Source organism: Mobula hypostoma, chromosome 22 (genome assembly GCF_963921235.1).
Source record: "Mobula hypostoma chromosome 22, sMobHyp1.1, whole genome shotgun sequence".
NCBI classification, from domain to species: domain Eukaryota; kingdom Metazoa; phylum Chordata; class Chondrichthyes; order Myliobatiformes; family Myliobatidae; genus Mobula; species Mobula hypostoma.
In genome coordinates, this window is record NC_086118.1 from 34,737,591 (window position 1) to 34,753,099 (window position 15,509).

The window sequence follows — 15,509 nt, forward strand, 5'->3', positions numbered from 1 at the left end:
AAATGAGAGAGCTAAAAAATTAAAATAAAATATAAAATTAATAGTTGCACTAAGATTCTTAAACCACACTTACATTTGCACATTGCCACAAGAAAATACTTAGAATCTCTCCAAGTAAATGCAAACCTTAAATGCAGAACATATTGCACCATTATCTTGTTCATTCTCTACACCATCTCCAAATGCTATAAATTGAATACTGCAGGTAACATCAACTCTTAAACCCTTGTTTTTTTTAAATAATGGAAAAGCAATTGCTCTGTTGACAAGTGGCTATGATTTAAAACACATGGATTAAATGTTAATTTAAAAGAATGCAAACGATCATTAAATACAGTACTGATAGATTACAACACTAAAACATAACACCTAAAAAAAAATCACTGTCTTGATAACACTGGATGAAAATCTGTAGTATATAATTTGTGTAAAAGTTGACCTCACGTAATATCCATGGACTTTTATGGAGGATATACACAGTAAAGTACATTCTATTTGTAGAAGACACAAATAAAGGCTGGATAAAAAGATAAACTGATAAAAATCACTACATTGGGTACAATCATGCTGGATCATCAAAAGATCAAATTTAGAAAAGGCTTAAGGCTTTCCTGTTGATCAATAAATTACCTGAGTTTGATTCTCTAAACTGATTCTTGAACAATCATAACTTTCCAGCCAGTTTATCAATGACTATAACATTGGCAGATTATAGAAATATCAATTACTTTTCAGAGGCATTTCCTTGTTACAGTTTGAACCAAACAACACAAGCAAGCAGCAGGTCTTTCATGTACCAAGTTGTGAGAGTAAATGCAGAGTGCCTTAATAAAGCAGCATGGCAAATGGAATTGACAATGGCTTATTTAAAAAAAAGTAGGTAAAGGTTCTAAAGAAAGTGCAAATAATTGAGACTGCATTGCAATATGAAAGCCGAAAGATATAATATGCCTAGAGGCACTGTTTGTGCTATAAAAGGGCAAGTTCAAAGGTTCAGTAACAAATTTAACTAAAGAACATTAGAAATCCAAGATTGCTTAAAATTTATAAAACTTCATAGCAGAAATAACTAGATATTATCTTCAGGCAAATTACAAAAATCCACCAAAAAGAAACTAAGAGAGTGCTGTATTGATCAGACTAGATGGAAGGGTTTAATCTCCCTCTCCAAAAAAAAAGGACACTCTCACTTTTTCACTAGCACCAACCCCCTTTCCCACCTCACCCCACCCTAGTGATGTAAAACTTATTATTATATGATTTTCTAGGAAGGATGAAATGAAAATGTGGGAATACTTTTGCACAAGACTTAAGTCTCATTCAAATAAAACATGGTAATGTATACAAAGATTATATAACCCAATATCGCAAAAACAATTTGAAGAAAGGCTGAGCTAAAGAAATTATTCAAAGTCTTGCTTAACAAGGGAATTTTACTAAAGGTAAAAGAAACAAAATTACTGTAGGCGTAAATTCAGATGAGGAAGGATTTACAGAGTTTATGCTACAGCCAAATCAGTTGTTCATTTGGTTACTTCCCTTTTCTCTCTCCTCTCATTCCATTTTACATAAGTGAATAAAAAACTGTGGTGCAGAGGCACAATACTATAGAATCCTTTCTCACCACCCTACAATGAAAGTCTTGGCTACACAAATTCTCTTACCAAATGCTTAATTAAGAATTGACTTTAACAGGCTGACCACAGCAATGATACATCAAATTCCACTTTTGGCACTCTTACTAAGATAATAAGTGTATATCAAGCAATATTTATGTCAATTCTTAAGACATATTATCAGTCCTCACTTTGCTTAACAGTATTATTTGGCCAATGTGTCCTAAATTGCCTATACATTTCAACAACTTATCTGAAGATACCCATTTTCAGCTACTTTTTTCCCCAAAGCAGATTACCACATGATATGCCTGATATTCTTCACTTGCAAACATTTTAATTTCAAAACAGATGGAAACTTCAATACTGAATACTGATCTCTAGCAAATGCTTCAACCTTAGCAACTAATTCCTTTTACAGAAAGTCCATCTTCCACTTTCACTCCAATTGACATTTGCTTAAAGTGAAAATAGCTCTCAATGTGACAATTCTAATGTTAAATGTCCGCCTGGATTTGAATTCATGTTGTGTCTTTAATATAAAGAAAAGTGTCAGAAAAGATCGAAATACCTGCTTGCTTTTTTCCTGTTTCAGGCACTGGATCTCGTTGCTGAGGACTTTTGATCGAACTCTGTTCTCTCTCAGAGTTGTCTGACAATCTGAGTTATGGTCAATTGCGTGCTCTATTGATTCAAACAAATAGAATTAGGCAAAGAATTCAAATAGAGGACATTAGGTACAGTTTGATATTTGGGGAGAATTAAGATACTGCTATATTAACAAGATTAGGAACTGTAAAAACAAAATAGTAAAACAATTAAAGATCAACAAAACTTCAAAAGTACCCAAGCACTGTAAAGTGCATTGATATCTCCCTGAAGATATCAAATCATTAAACAAAGTACGTCTTTTTTCCATTGCAAATGCAATAAATTGTAGGATTTTTGGAAGAACTTCCAACGTAGCTCCAGGTGTGAATCAGCTTACACTGGATCTACCCAATACACGTGCTACCCAATTTTTATTCACATTGATTATTGTGCATATATGACTGGGAAGGATTATGCATGTGCTCAACTAATATTCCCTGATCAATATAATGGGTGCCTGATCCACAACACCCATCCTTAAAACCTATAATTGAAACTTTTGCCCATTATTGTGTGAAAACATTTTTCCTTTCCCGTGTTCAATTTATAGGGTTGCCTCTGATGCCAAAGTTGCAGAACACAGACTGTACCGGACAATCTGACAAATCCAAAACAAGAAGAGCACGGAATCTTGATTACCGCCATTATTAGCACCTGCAAGGAAACCTCTGGTTTTTCGATCTGAAAATACTAGGCCTGATTTGATAAGGACAGGCAGGCCAGAGGTAATTAACCATAAATACAAAGCATTTACTCCTCCAGAGATAGGAAATTTAATTATTTTCCCCATGATAAATATATTGTCTTTTTAATAAGGCAGGACTTTGCAGTAGTGCTTAAAGGATATTCTTAAGGTATCATCTAATGAGGCCATTTGAGTAATACTTAGAAATAAAGATATCGTCACCTTGATGCATGTGGTTGTGAGAAGAGTACGGTTGTGTACGGTTGTGTTAGTTGGAGAGGTGTAGGAACAGGTGTAACTCTCAGCCCATTTGCAAGTTTAAGTGCCTGGAGGGTCATCAGCAGGGAGGGATGAGTGGACAAGGGAATCGTGGAGTGCAATTCCTGTGGAAAGCAAAGGGGTGGGGAGGGGAAGATGGGGCTGGTGGTGCATATCTATTGGTGTCACTTATTGTAGCCTCTTCTACATTATTGAGACCCGACCAGGAATGGAAGATCACTTCATTGATCATCTTCACTCCGTCTGTCACAACTATTTTAATTCCACTTCCCAGTCTCATGGTGAAGTCTTTCTCCATGGTCTCAACTATCATGTTGAAGCCTGGTGCAGATTGGAGGTACAACATCTCATTTTACACCTTGGTAGTCTCCATCTTGATAGCATGAACATTGACATTTCTAATTGGCAAGCATTTTAGTATTCTTCCCCACTTTTCTTATCCTTGTTGGCCCACTTTCCCTTCAACAATGGATTTTGTCTATATAGACCTCAGTAAGGCCATTGACAAGGTCCCGCATGGCACAACCTTTTTAATCTGGAAGATTAGGTCTCATGGGATTCGGGGGAAGCTAGTGAGGTGAATTCAGAATTGGATTGATGACAGGAAACTGGGAGTGATGAGTGAAGACTGATTTGTCGACTGGAGGCTAGTGACTAATGGTCAGCATTGGGGCCTCTGTTATTCACTAAGATTTGGATGTGAATATACATGGCATGATCAGCAAGTTTGTTGATGATACTAAATTAAGGGGTCTAGCTGATAAGAGGAATGGGAAATGCATTTCAACTCAGAAAAGTGTGAGATGATGCAATTTTGAGGGCTGAACCTATACAGTGAATGGCAGGGCACTGAGAAGTGTTGTGGAACAGAGGAACATGAGAATACAAATTCAGAGTTTGTTGAAAGCACTCATGCAAGTGGACAGGTTGGCAAAGGCGGCGTTTAGCATACTTGGCTTCATAAGTCAGGGCAATGAGTTTAGGAATAGGGACATTACATTGTAGTTGTATAGTTTGTTGGTGAGGCCACACTTGGAGTATCGTGCAGCTTTGGTCACCTTGTTATTGGAAAGATACTGTCAAGCTGGAGAGGGTGCAGAAGAGATTTATGATGATGCACTCAGGACTAAAGCTGAAATATAGGGAGAGGTTGGCCGTGCTGTATCTTTATTCCTGGGAGTGTAGTAGAATGACAGATGACCTCAGAAGTATGTAAAATCATGAGGGGAACGGATAAGATGATCATAGTCTTTTCCCAAGGGTTGGAGAGTCCAAAACTTGAGGGCACAAATACAAGGGATCAAGATACCCAAGAGTTAACTTCTTTATACAAAAGCTACCGAGAATGAGTTGCCAGAGGAAGTGCTCAGGGTGGGTACAATTTTAACATTCAGGAGACATTTGGATAGGCATATGGAGATGAAGGCTTAGAGGGTCAGGGGCCAATCAAGGAAAACTGACTTGCAGGGAGTATGCTGTGGTCAGCATGGAACAGTTGGGCCAAAAGGGCCTGCTTCTGTGTTGTATTACTCTATTACTCTACATGGTGTCCACATACCAAGATTACACTAGTTGTATTCTGAATTCATCGTGTTTTGTGTTGCACTACTAAGCATTGTGGACATGCTATGCTGGCGCTAGAAAGTGGGGTGACACTTCCACACTACCCTAGCACATTGCCTAGGTAATTTGTTTGCTTAAGCAAGTGATGCATTTCACTGTCTGCTTTGGTGTACATGCGATAAATGCATCTGAATCTGAAATCAATGCTTAATATCAGAAATGTGTCCATAATAATGTACCCGGAAGAAATTGTAATAAATTTCAACAGAAATTGTGGTCCTTTAACTAGATTCTATCGTTAAACACAATGTTTTAAAGATAGAATCAGGAAGATGGATTTAGTGTGGACTTGTGAAAATGTTACTCCAACATTATGCATGTGTTAATATTTTGCACAAATATGAAGGGGCTGTGATAAACAAATTTCAGGATGGCTGAAGATACAAGGAGAAATATAATTTTATGATTTAACCCCAAATCTACTTAAATTATTTCATGCATATTTATTTTCTCTTAAAATGCTTATGGTTTCTGAGATGATAATTAGGTTTTCAGTTGAAACACTGATTGAAATGATAATTACCACGAGGTAGCATCTATGGAAAAAAATACAGTCGACAGTTTGGGCTGAAACCCTTCAGCAGGACTGAAGAAAAAAAACTGAGGAATAGATTTGAAAGGTGGGGGAGGGGAGAGAGAAATGCCAGGTGATAGGTGAAACTTGGGGGGAGGGATGAAGCAAAGAGCTCGGAAGTTGATTGGTGAAAGAGACAGAAGGCCGTGGAAGAAGGATAAAGAGGTGGGGAGGAGCACCAGAGGGAGGCAATGGGTGGGCAACGAGATAACATGAGAGAGGGACAAGGGGATGGGAAATAGTGAAGGGGAGAAGCATTACTGGAAACTTGAGAAATTGATGTTCATGCCATCGGGTTGGAGGCTACCCAAATGGAACACAAGGTATTGTTCCTTCAACTTAAGTGTGGCCTTATCCCGACAGTGGAGGAGGCCATGGATGGACATATCGGAATGGGAATGGGAAGTGGATTTAAAATGGGTGGCCACTGGGCAATCCTGCTTGTTCTGGCAGACGGAGCATGGATGCTCGGCAAAATGGTCTTCTAATTTACGTCGGGTCTCACCGATATACAAAAGACCACACCAGGAACACCGAGCACAGTATATGACCCCAACAGCCTCATAGGTGAAGTGTCGCCTCACCTGGAAGTACTGTTTGGTGCCCTGAAAGGAAGTAAAGTGGGGAGGCGTAGGGGAGTTCCACCTATTGCCTGGCGTTTCTCTCTCCCCAACCCCACCTTTCAAATCTACTCCAACTTTTTTCTTTAGTCCTGAAGGGTTTCAGCCTGAAACATCGACTGTACTTTTTCCCCCACAGATGCTGCCTGCCCTGCTGAGCTCCTCCAGCATTTTGTGTGTGTTGCTTGGATTTCCAGCATCTCAGATTTTCTCTTATTTGCTACTTTATTGAATCATTTGATTCAGAGGGTTATTGACAAGGTGGATACTGAGAGGATGTTTCCCATACTGGGGCAAATATAGAACTGAGGGCATACTTTCAGACTTAGGGTCATCTCTCAGTGGCCATGACCCTTAAATTCTCTAGCCAGAGAGCAGTAGAGGCAGTCATTTAATATAGTCAGGGCCAGAGACTGACAGATATTTGAACTGGGGGGGCGGGGAGAGGGGAAGGGAAGGGAAATCAAAGCCTGTGGGAAGAAAAAGAGCAGGAAACTGGTATTAAGGTCACAAGCTTAGGAGATCAAATGGACTATAACTGCTCATGTTTATAACGTCATATTTTCAAAAATTCATTCACCATAGCAATGCATAGCTTAATTGCATAAATGAGACAAGAATGAATTAAAATATAACCCATTTCCTGAACACACAATATTTTACTTTTAAGCAGCTTGACAAAATTTCAAACAAATTATTAAAAAATAATAAAAATATCTTTTTATTCTTGTGTCAAACAGAATGGAATTAAAAATTATTTAAAGCTCCTACAGAATTTTAATTAATTCAACACTTTATGCTTGGCACCCAGGGATTGCCAGTGCACAAAGCTAATGACCTAAATTGCTAACAACTTTAACAGACAAATCACTTATTTCTTACTCAAGTGATTTACAACCCTCCGGTATTCATGCACTTTAGGACTAAAATTCAAATTTACCTATGGCTTTTAAGAGATCGCTGGGAATATTGTTTCCGGCGAGTTCTAGTCGCACCAAGGACTTGTTTTGTTGTAATGCATTGAGTAAAGCTCGGCCGCCTATTAGGCCAATATTATTCCACCGAAGATCTGCAGAAAGGGATACATAAATATATAGTAAACTTTGAGCCCCTAATTTTCAAAGAGATAATGACAAAAATTTGAGAGTTATCTGCAACTTATAATGTTCATTAATTGTCTGAGAAAGAGGACAGTAATAGAACTATGTTACAGTTGTAACAGATAAAGTGCTTCAAAATTTAAGTGTCCAACTGAGGTAAGAAATCATAACATTTAAAGAGAGGTGTCAGTTACTTCAAACATACATTTAAAGAAAGACTTTCTGTAGTTCACAAGAATAAATAGCAAAGTGTGAATAGACAATTACATAATGAATTGGGAATCATATAAGTTAATGATTTTCAAAACATATGTAGTAAATTTATAAGGACAAATAGATTTTAAATAAATTGTTACATAAAGCATCTCCTCTACTCACCTAGCTCCTCCAGTGTCTCATTGTGTTTTAAGGCCAGTGCTAACTCATCTGCATCCTGGTGGTTGACCTGATTATTGCGTAGGTCTAGATGTTTAAGGTGTTTGTTGGCTCTCACTCCTTCGCAAAAAATGCAAAATCCTTCTTCCCACATTCCAAGAGCATTCCATTCCAAAATTAACCTAGAAGAAATACCATATTGTATGGAAAAAGTCTTGAAAATAATGATTGGACTTGAAATGACATTAACCTGATGTATCAATAAAGATGTGCCTAATCTATCATTTATGGCAAATACATCTTAAAATCACTGAGGGCCTGATTAGGAAAGGACAAGAACAACCAAAAAGCACTTCATTGGCTCCAAGCACATCTTATTCACACTACTAAACTGTTTCTGCATACCCTCCTCAATTTTAGTAATAATATTTAATATCCTCCACAACATAATACAAGGAGTAACCTTTTCAGTTTCTCATGGCTGTTCTCATTCTACTTGATCTTATCTCATCAATCAACTCCGTGCCACTTTCCTATCCTGATGCCATATGCCTCAGTTTCACGATGAAACTGTTTAACAATATATGAATAAAGTATGACATCAAGTTCTCTAATGCCACTTGACCACCCCCAATTTAAATTTTACATATTTTATTGTCCTTTATATTTGTACTGTTCCTTTAAATGAAATAGTGTAAACAGTATAGTCTTAATTCAAACATTGGCACATTTTTGTTAATGAAGTTGCATAAAAAGTACTTAATAAAAAGTAAAATGTTAACAGTTGTGCTTTCTTAGATATAGTCAACCAATGGTTCCCAAGCTTGACAACATTGCAATTTTAGGGAATTGCCAATATATGCGCTATAATCTGTGCCCGAGGACCAGGCCATCATGATGTGGCATCATTTGTTACAACCAGGGGAGGAGTGCCAGAGGCAGTGTGGGAGAGGACAGAGGCATAGTGAGTGCACTGGAATCCATGCTGGGTTGGCAGCTGGTAGCTGGCCCCTTCAGGTCAACTCTGCCATCAGTGCTGCCCTCTAGTGTTTGCTTCCTGGAAGACAAGCTGGATTGTCTTCAACTGCTGCATGCTCATTCTTGCAGGAACGTGGCTCCAGGGCAACATACCATGCACCATCAATCTTCAAGCCATTCAACTCAGGGATCTGTGCTAGTATTATTTTCTGACTTTATGTGCAATCGTAAGTTATAGTGTCTTGTAAAAGTATTCAGCCCCCAATCTTTTGTTCACATGAGTATTACAACCAGTGATTTTCATTAATTTAACTGAGAATTCTTATTTGCAAATCACATGCTATTTTTTCCCACAGCAGAATCCAAAAAACTGGGAAAATTGTAAAGCATGAAAAACTAAAAATTCAAATACTGAAATGTCAGCAGTTCAAAACCAGGGCTTCTTCCTTGCCACTCCTGCATAAATACCCCTTTTGTGCAAGACCTTAGAGATTGTGAAGCCATGAACTTTATCTCCAGTTGCAGCCACTGACTTCTGCAGCTCACTCAAAGTGACTGTTTGCATCACAATAGCATTTCCTACAAGTGCCACTCTTCTCTGGTGACTAAGGCTACGTCCACACTAGACTGGATAAATCTGTAACCAAGGTTTTTCTCTTCGTTTTGACCCTCCGTCCACATTGAAACGGCGTTTCCCTCCCCCGAAAATGGAGCTTTTCTAAAACACTCTCCAGAGTGTTTAAATCTGAAAACCCTGGTTGGGCGTTGTAGTGTGTATGGGGTAACCGGAGGTTTTAAAAAACCTGTCATCCCCTTCATCGGTGAAGAGACTACGACTGTAGGAAATGTTTCCAGGGCGACCCCTCTGTGGGAGTGGGGAAGATGTTGGTGGGGCCACCTGGGGGTCTGTGTGTCCGTATGTGTAGCTATTGTAGAGGCTGTGAGGCTGGTATTGTGGCGCTGAAAAGTACTGGGGGGGAGCCATCATATTCCTCATCATTGCAAATCCCTCTGCAACAGAATTAGTCAGTTTTTCAATGTTCGTCATCAGTTGGGTCATACTGTCTGTGAACTCCCTGTCGGCTGTCTCCATACACTCCAGTATTTGTTTTTTTAGTTTTAAGTCCTCCTGCATGAGAGCCAACAGCTGTCCGTCGTTTGGCAATTTCCTTTTTAAGTTTTTCTAGTATGTAACTGAACAAATGCGCACCAAGTATACTATTTCCTCTTTGCTTGTTTTCTGTAGATGTGTCCTGTGCATGCCCAGTAAGAGGAGATTTGCCCAAATATCCGTTTTAATGTGGACGGAGGTATTTTCAAAAATGGCTGGTGTGGACGCCTATCGTTTTTACACGAAACTGGCGTTTTCAAAATTATCCGGTCTAGTGTGGACGTAGCCTAAATTTAGAGGGGTGGTGTGACCTAGGCAGTGTGGCTGTGGTTTCATGATGGCCTGCACTGACCTCTGATGTATGTTCACTACCTTCCCTGCTTTGTGCTTTTCTATTATCATTTCCCTGACTTGCTTTGAATGCTTTTATCTTCATTTTGGTTTGGTCAACTGAAGATCTACCATACTGTTGGGCCTTACTTAGAGGGGGTTATTTATTCAGGCGATTCTCCGATTTTCTACCATCGACAAATTGGGTGAATTGGTAAGGTAGTATATTGCTACTGAGGAAAGTTAGCATCGTAATTACAAAGGGGATGAATACATATTCAGCCTCACAATTATGGTTTACAATTTTAGTACATTGTTGACAAGTTTTGGAATTTTTCTTTTGATTTCACATGATGCACAAAGCTGTGTAGATTAGCTCAAAAATCCTACTTCAATATATTTTAATGAGACAGTAAAATGTGAAAACATCTGTGGGGCTGAATACTTTTTCAAAGTACTGTATACTTGCTGTCTATGAGTATATATTGTGTTTTGCACCTTGACCCTTGAAGAACACCTTTTTTTTTTAAAGCTCTATGCATGTGTATGGTTGAATGACAATCAAACTTGAAATTTATATACATCCAGTCAGCTATTTTGCTGGGTTGTCATGGATCATTTCTATCAACCGAGGTTCGCATTCTCCTATCATACTCTTTTTCCTTTCTTTTTGCACTATTTATTTAATTTATTTTTTAAATAGATACTTTTTATTGTAACTTGTACCTTTGTATTACTATGTATTGTAATGTACTGCTGCCACAAAACAAAAAAAAAAATCACAATGTATGGCGATGATATTAAACCCGATTCTGATACCAACACTACCACACTGCAAGCTGTAAAAAAGTGCAATTATCCTCCTTCTGACTATTTGGAAATCACAATAATTCAGTATCTGGCTTAACAGGTCTCATTTCCCATGTTCCCTTTAAAAGCACAAGCTCCTGTTTCTGTGCTCCCATAAAAACACACCAGAACATATACTTGTAGATTAGGATGACACTCTTGGTAAGTGTAGTGAGTGGGTGGGGGGGGGGGGAGACGGAGGGTAAGGACCATCAAAACTTGATTGGACTTGACAAAAGAAAATTACATTATACTGATTAATACCCATGGCATTTACACAATCATATGATTTGAAAGCCACCTGTTCATTGCTGATCTGAAGAGCCATTCTTACCTCTTGAGAGACTTGTTTTGCCGCAACAGCTTTCCCAGTGCTTCAGCCCCAGCTGCTCGCAGATTATTACCCTTAGACACAAAATTGCAGAGTAAAGCTCCAAACCAAATTTCAAACAAGAAGCTGAATTTTAGTCGACCATAAAATAAAAATGACATGCAGATATGTTATGTAATAGAGTCAGAACTACAGCACAGGAACACGCCCTTCAGCCCATCTAGTCTATGCCGAAGCCATTTAAAATGCCTTCTCCCATTGACATGCACCGGAAACATGGCCCTTCATATCCCTACTTTCCATGTATCTATCCAAACTTCTCTTAAACGTTGAGATCAAGGTTGCATGCACTTGTGTTGGTAGCTCATTCCACACTCTTCTGATTCTCTGATTGAAGAAGTTTCCTCTCATGTTCCCCTTAAACATTTCACCTTTCACCCTTAACCCATGACACGATTGTAGTCCCAAACAACCCCAATGGAAAAAGGCTGCTTGCACTTACTCTATCTATACCCCTCAATTTTGTATACCTCTATCAAATCTTCTACATTCTAAAGAATACAGTTCTAACCTATTTGGTCAGATCATCCAAACCTGGCAACGTCCTTGTAAATTTTCTCTTTACCTTTCAACCTTGTTTACATCTTTCCTGTAGTCCAGATTAGGCCTCACCAAAGTCATATTCTACTTCAACATAACATCCCATCTCCTGTACTCAATACACAAGGAATTCTGCAGATGCTGGAAACTCAAGCAACTTTGATGTGTGTTTCCTGTACTCAATATATTGATTTATAAAGGCCAATGTGCCAAAACCTTTCTTTACGACCCTATCTACAAGATGCCACTTTTAATGAATTATGTACCTGTATTCCCAGATCCCTTTGTTCTACCACACTCCTCAATGCCCTACTGTTCACTGTGTACGACCTACCTTGGTTGCTCCTACTGATATGCAAAAAAACTTGCATTTGATTGCATTAAATTCCATCTGCCATTTTTCAGCCCATTTTCCAGCTGATAAAGATCCCTTTGTAAGCCAATAACAACCTTCCTCACTATCTACTACAGCTCCAATTTTGGTGTAATTCACAAACTTGCTGTTCTAGGTAACCACATTATCATTCAGATTGTTCTTTGTCATCTATATCTATAGACTCACTGGCCTATAGTTTCCTGGTTTCTGTTTAGAGCCTTTTTAAACAGCAGAACAACATTGGCTAACCTCCAATCCTCTGGTACCTCTCGTTGCTAAGAATGTTTTAAATATCTCTGCTCAGGCCCCGGTAATTTCTGCACTTGCTTCCTGTGGGGTCTGAGGGAACACCTTGTCAGGCCTCGGGGAATTTATCCACCCTGATTTTTTCCCCCTGGTTTACCTCAGGCTGGCAAACACCTTCTCCTCTGTAATCGGTACAGGCTCCATGAAGTTGATGTCACTTTGCCTCACTTCTATAGACACTGTATCTGTCCCCCGAGTAATTACAGATGCAAAGAATGCTTTTAAGATCTCCCCCATCTGTTTGGCTCCTCACGTGGTTTACCACTCTGGTCTTCCAAAGTGTCAATTTTGTCCGTTATAATCCTTTGTTCTTAACATATCTGTAGAATCCCTTAGGATTCTCCTGCATCTTGTCTGCTAGAGCAACTTCATGCCTTCTTTTAGCTTTCCAGATTTCTTTCTTAAGTGTTCTTTCGCATTTCTTGTACTCCATATGCACTTCATTTGTTCCTACTTGCCTATACCTACTATGGACCTCCTTTTTTCTCTTAACCTGGGCCTCAATATCTCTTGAAAACCACGATTCCTACATTTGTTATCTTTACCTTTTATTCTGACAGGCACATACAAGCTTTGTGGTCTCAAAATTTTGATTCTGAAGGCCTCCCACTTTCCAAGTACACCTTTGCCAGAAAACAGTCTGTCCCAATCCACACTTGCCAGATCATTTCTGATACTGTTACAGCAATGAATTTTAAGAATAGACACATGCAACATTAAAGCAGATTTTGCAAAAAAAAGTGTTCTTCATAAGTCATATTGTAAACTAGCTTGCTTGTACTGAGCAACACACATAAAATGCTGGAAGAACTCAGCAGGCCAAGCTGCACCCATGGAAAGGAGCACACAATAGACGTTTCAGGGGCTTGTCCTGATGAAGGGTCTTGGCCCGAAACATTAATTATTTACTATTTTCCATAGATGCTGTCTGGCCTGCTGAGTTCCTCCAGCATTTTGTATGTAATGCTTGAATTTCCAGCATCTGCAGATTTTCTTGTATTTGTTGCTCATACTGAATTGTATTAAAGTACTTTGATCTAAATGCTGTAACACTTAAGTGTGCAAAGTTGATCGAACTATATAGAACGTGTGACAAATAAAGATCTAAATTATATAAATTAAACTCAAGATTTACAAAATGTTCTTTGATTCAAAATTTGAAATAGTAAGGAGTCTGATGCACTATATGACAAACTTTGTATTTTTAGGTTCAAATAAAAAATGGTTCATTGTAGTAACTAAATTTTAAATTTCAAGAATAGCACAACAAAAACATGCCAAATTTAATTGAACTAAGTACAATAAACAGTGATAGTCTAGTAACCATATTGTAATGTCTACCTCAAGATACTGAAAGGTATCTACAATTAGTTTAATGGATTTATCCCTATAAAAAGTAAAATATGCACAGTTAACAAGAACAGAGAAAAAACAGTATTCTCATTAAAGACTTTTAGAACTCTCCATAATTACAGAACTGAAATCTTTACTGCTTTATATTGTTCCATTGAGTTCACTGCATAAAATTGAATTACAATAAATTATTTATTTTTGTTTATATTATATAAAAGGCATTAAATAAAACGAGAAGCTGAAATAGGGCAATGAAATCATCTTGCTGAAATTAATCACTGAGTAATTACCATTCTGGGAATAAGGATAATGTTAATGCATCACCACCATTAAATCTATTTCATTTTACTTTTGTATTTCTTATCTATTAAATTTCAGTGCAATTACACTACCTTAAGATCCAAAATTTCAATCACGGTATTTGTACACAGTCCATGCAACAGAACCTTGGCACCTGAGAAAACAAAGAATATTAAATATCTTTCTGAAGCTATTTAGTATCAGTAATAAAGGTCTACAAAGTTAATAAAATCTATTCTTTATTAATTGCTCATTTACCATATGTCACCAAAAATGTGCAAAATATGCACCTTTGTTCCCTTAACCTTCATAGATAATGTACCTTTTACTACTAGGAGGACAAGAAAGCAAACAGACAAAGTTAAAGTCAATGCTAGAACTATATCTGGATACTTTGGGAATAAAAACACCTTTGTTTTCTTTCGGTATGAAGTGGCTATTTTCCACTGGTTGAAATTGTTTTTTTTTAAAAGAAGGAAAGCAATGTTATTTCAGTACACTTAGCCATTCCATGAGATAAAACATAGAAAACGATATCTAAATTTTAAAGTCAGATTCCAAAAACTTAACAGTTTACAAATAATGAAAGCATGGGATAATTTTAAGGTTCTTCATTTAATTTCCAATATTAACCTTAATTATTATTCTACTTACACAATATGCAAAAAATTAAAAAGATATTTAAAGGCTGTTTTTGTTGAAAGACAATTTACATAGCTATTAATACAAAATTGATCTTAAGAGCAGCAAATGTCATGATGTTGCTGTGCAATTCTGAAAATGAATGTAAACAGAAAGATCTTGCTAACTGGGCTCTTGGGTTAGTAGTCCTAATGCATAGAAAATAATTAACAGGAGTAGACTATTTATCTCTCAATTTTGTTCCACTATTAAATCATAACAGATCAGAATTTCTATTTGAAAGATTGGAATATTTAAATTATATGCGTTGTTTTGAATGTAACATGCTTGCTGTTGATATAGTAATATTGAAATTTAGTTTATTTGAATGAAATTCCTGATTAGAAAAAATATTCAATGTTGTCTGTTCTGCCTTCCCCAGTTAGTTTGGCATCATACCTTCTTCATTCAGCATGCAGTCACAAAGCAGTATTTCTGTGAACACAATGTCATTCATTAAAACCTTTCCCAGGACTGCACATGTATCAACTGAAAGAGACTGTGTGGAGAGATCCAGCTTTTTTCTTAAGTTTCCATCACAAGGATCACGCAGCTGATTTAGAATGCATTCTTGGGGTTCAATGCAAAATTCTTTACAGAGGCGAAGATAAGTTCTTTTGAAATCATCCATCATGTAAATCTGTCACACTGTAAATTCCTTGTTCAATGTAGCATTCTTCTGTGAAAAAGACAAACAGCATTGGCATATTACCAGTAGAATGGACTAAGATTACAGAGAAAACAAACCAAAACTGCTAAGAGACTGAGTAT

The 15,509-nt window shown here is 37.6% G+C and overlaps 1 protein-coding gene across 3 annotated transcripts in view; it reads right to left on the minus strand.

Moving 5' to 3' along the window:
- The window catches only part of lrrc45 (leucine rich repeat containing 45), a 74,653-nt gene that overhangs the window by 41,803 nt on the left and 17,341 nt on the right, over positions 1-15,509 (minus strand). For 2 of the 3 annotated variants that reach the window (XM_063074435.1, XM_063074438.1), the window contains exons 2-7: positions 15,138-15,417; positions 14,150-14,211; positions 11,126-11,196; positions 7,527-7,705; positions 6,989-7,117; positions 2,188-2,300 (exon numbers count right to left, since the gene is read on the minus strand). In XM_063074435.1, the coding sequence (XP_062930505.1) occupies positions 2,188-2,300; positions 6,989-7,117; positions 7,527-7,705; positions 11,126-11,196; positions 14,150-14,211; positions 15,138-15,372 (789 nt within the window). In that variant the 5' untranslated portion in view covers positions 15,373-15,417. The remainder of the gene's footprint in view (positions 1-2,187; positions 2,301-6,988; positions 7,118-7,526; positions 7,706-11,125; positions 11,197-14,149; positions 14,212-15,137; positions 15,418-15,509) is intronic. The other variant, XM_063074436.1, reaches the window with a different exon arrangement.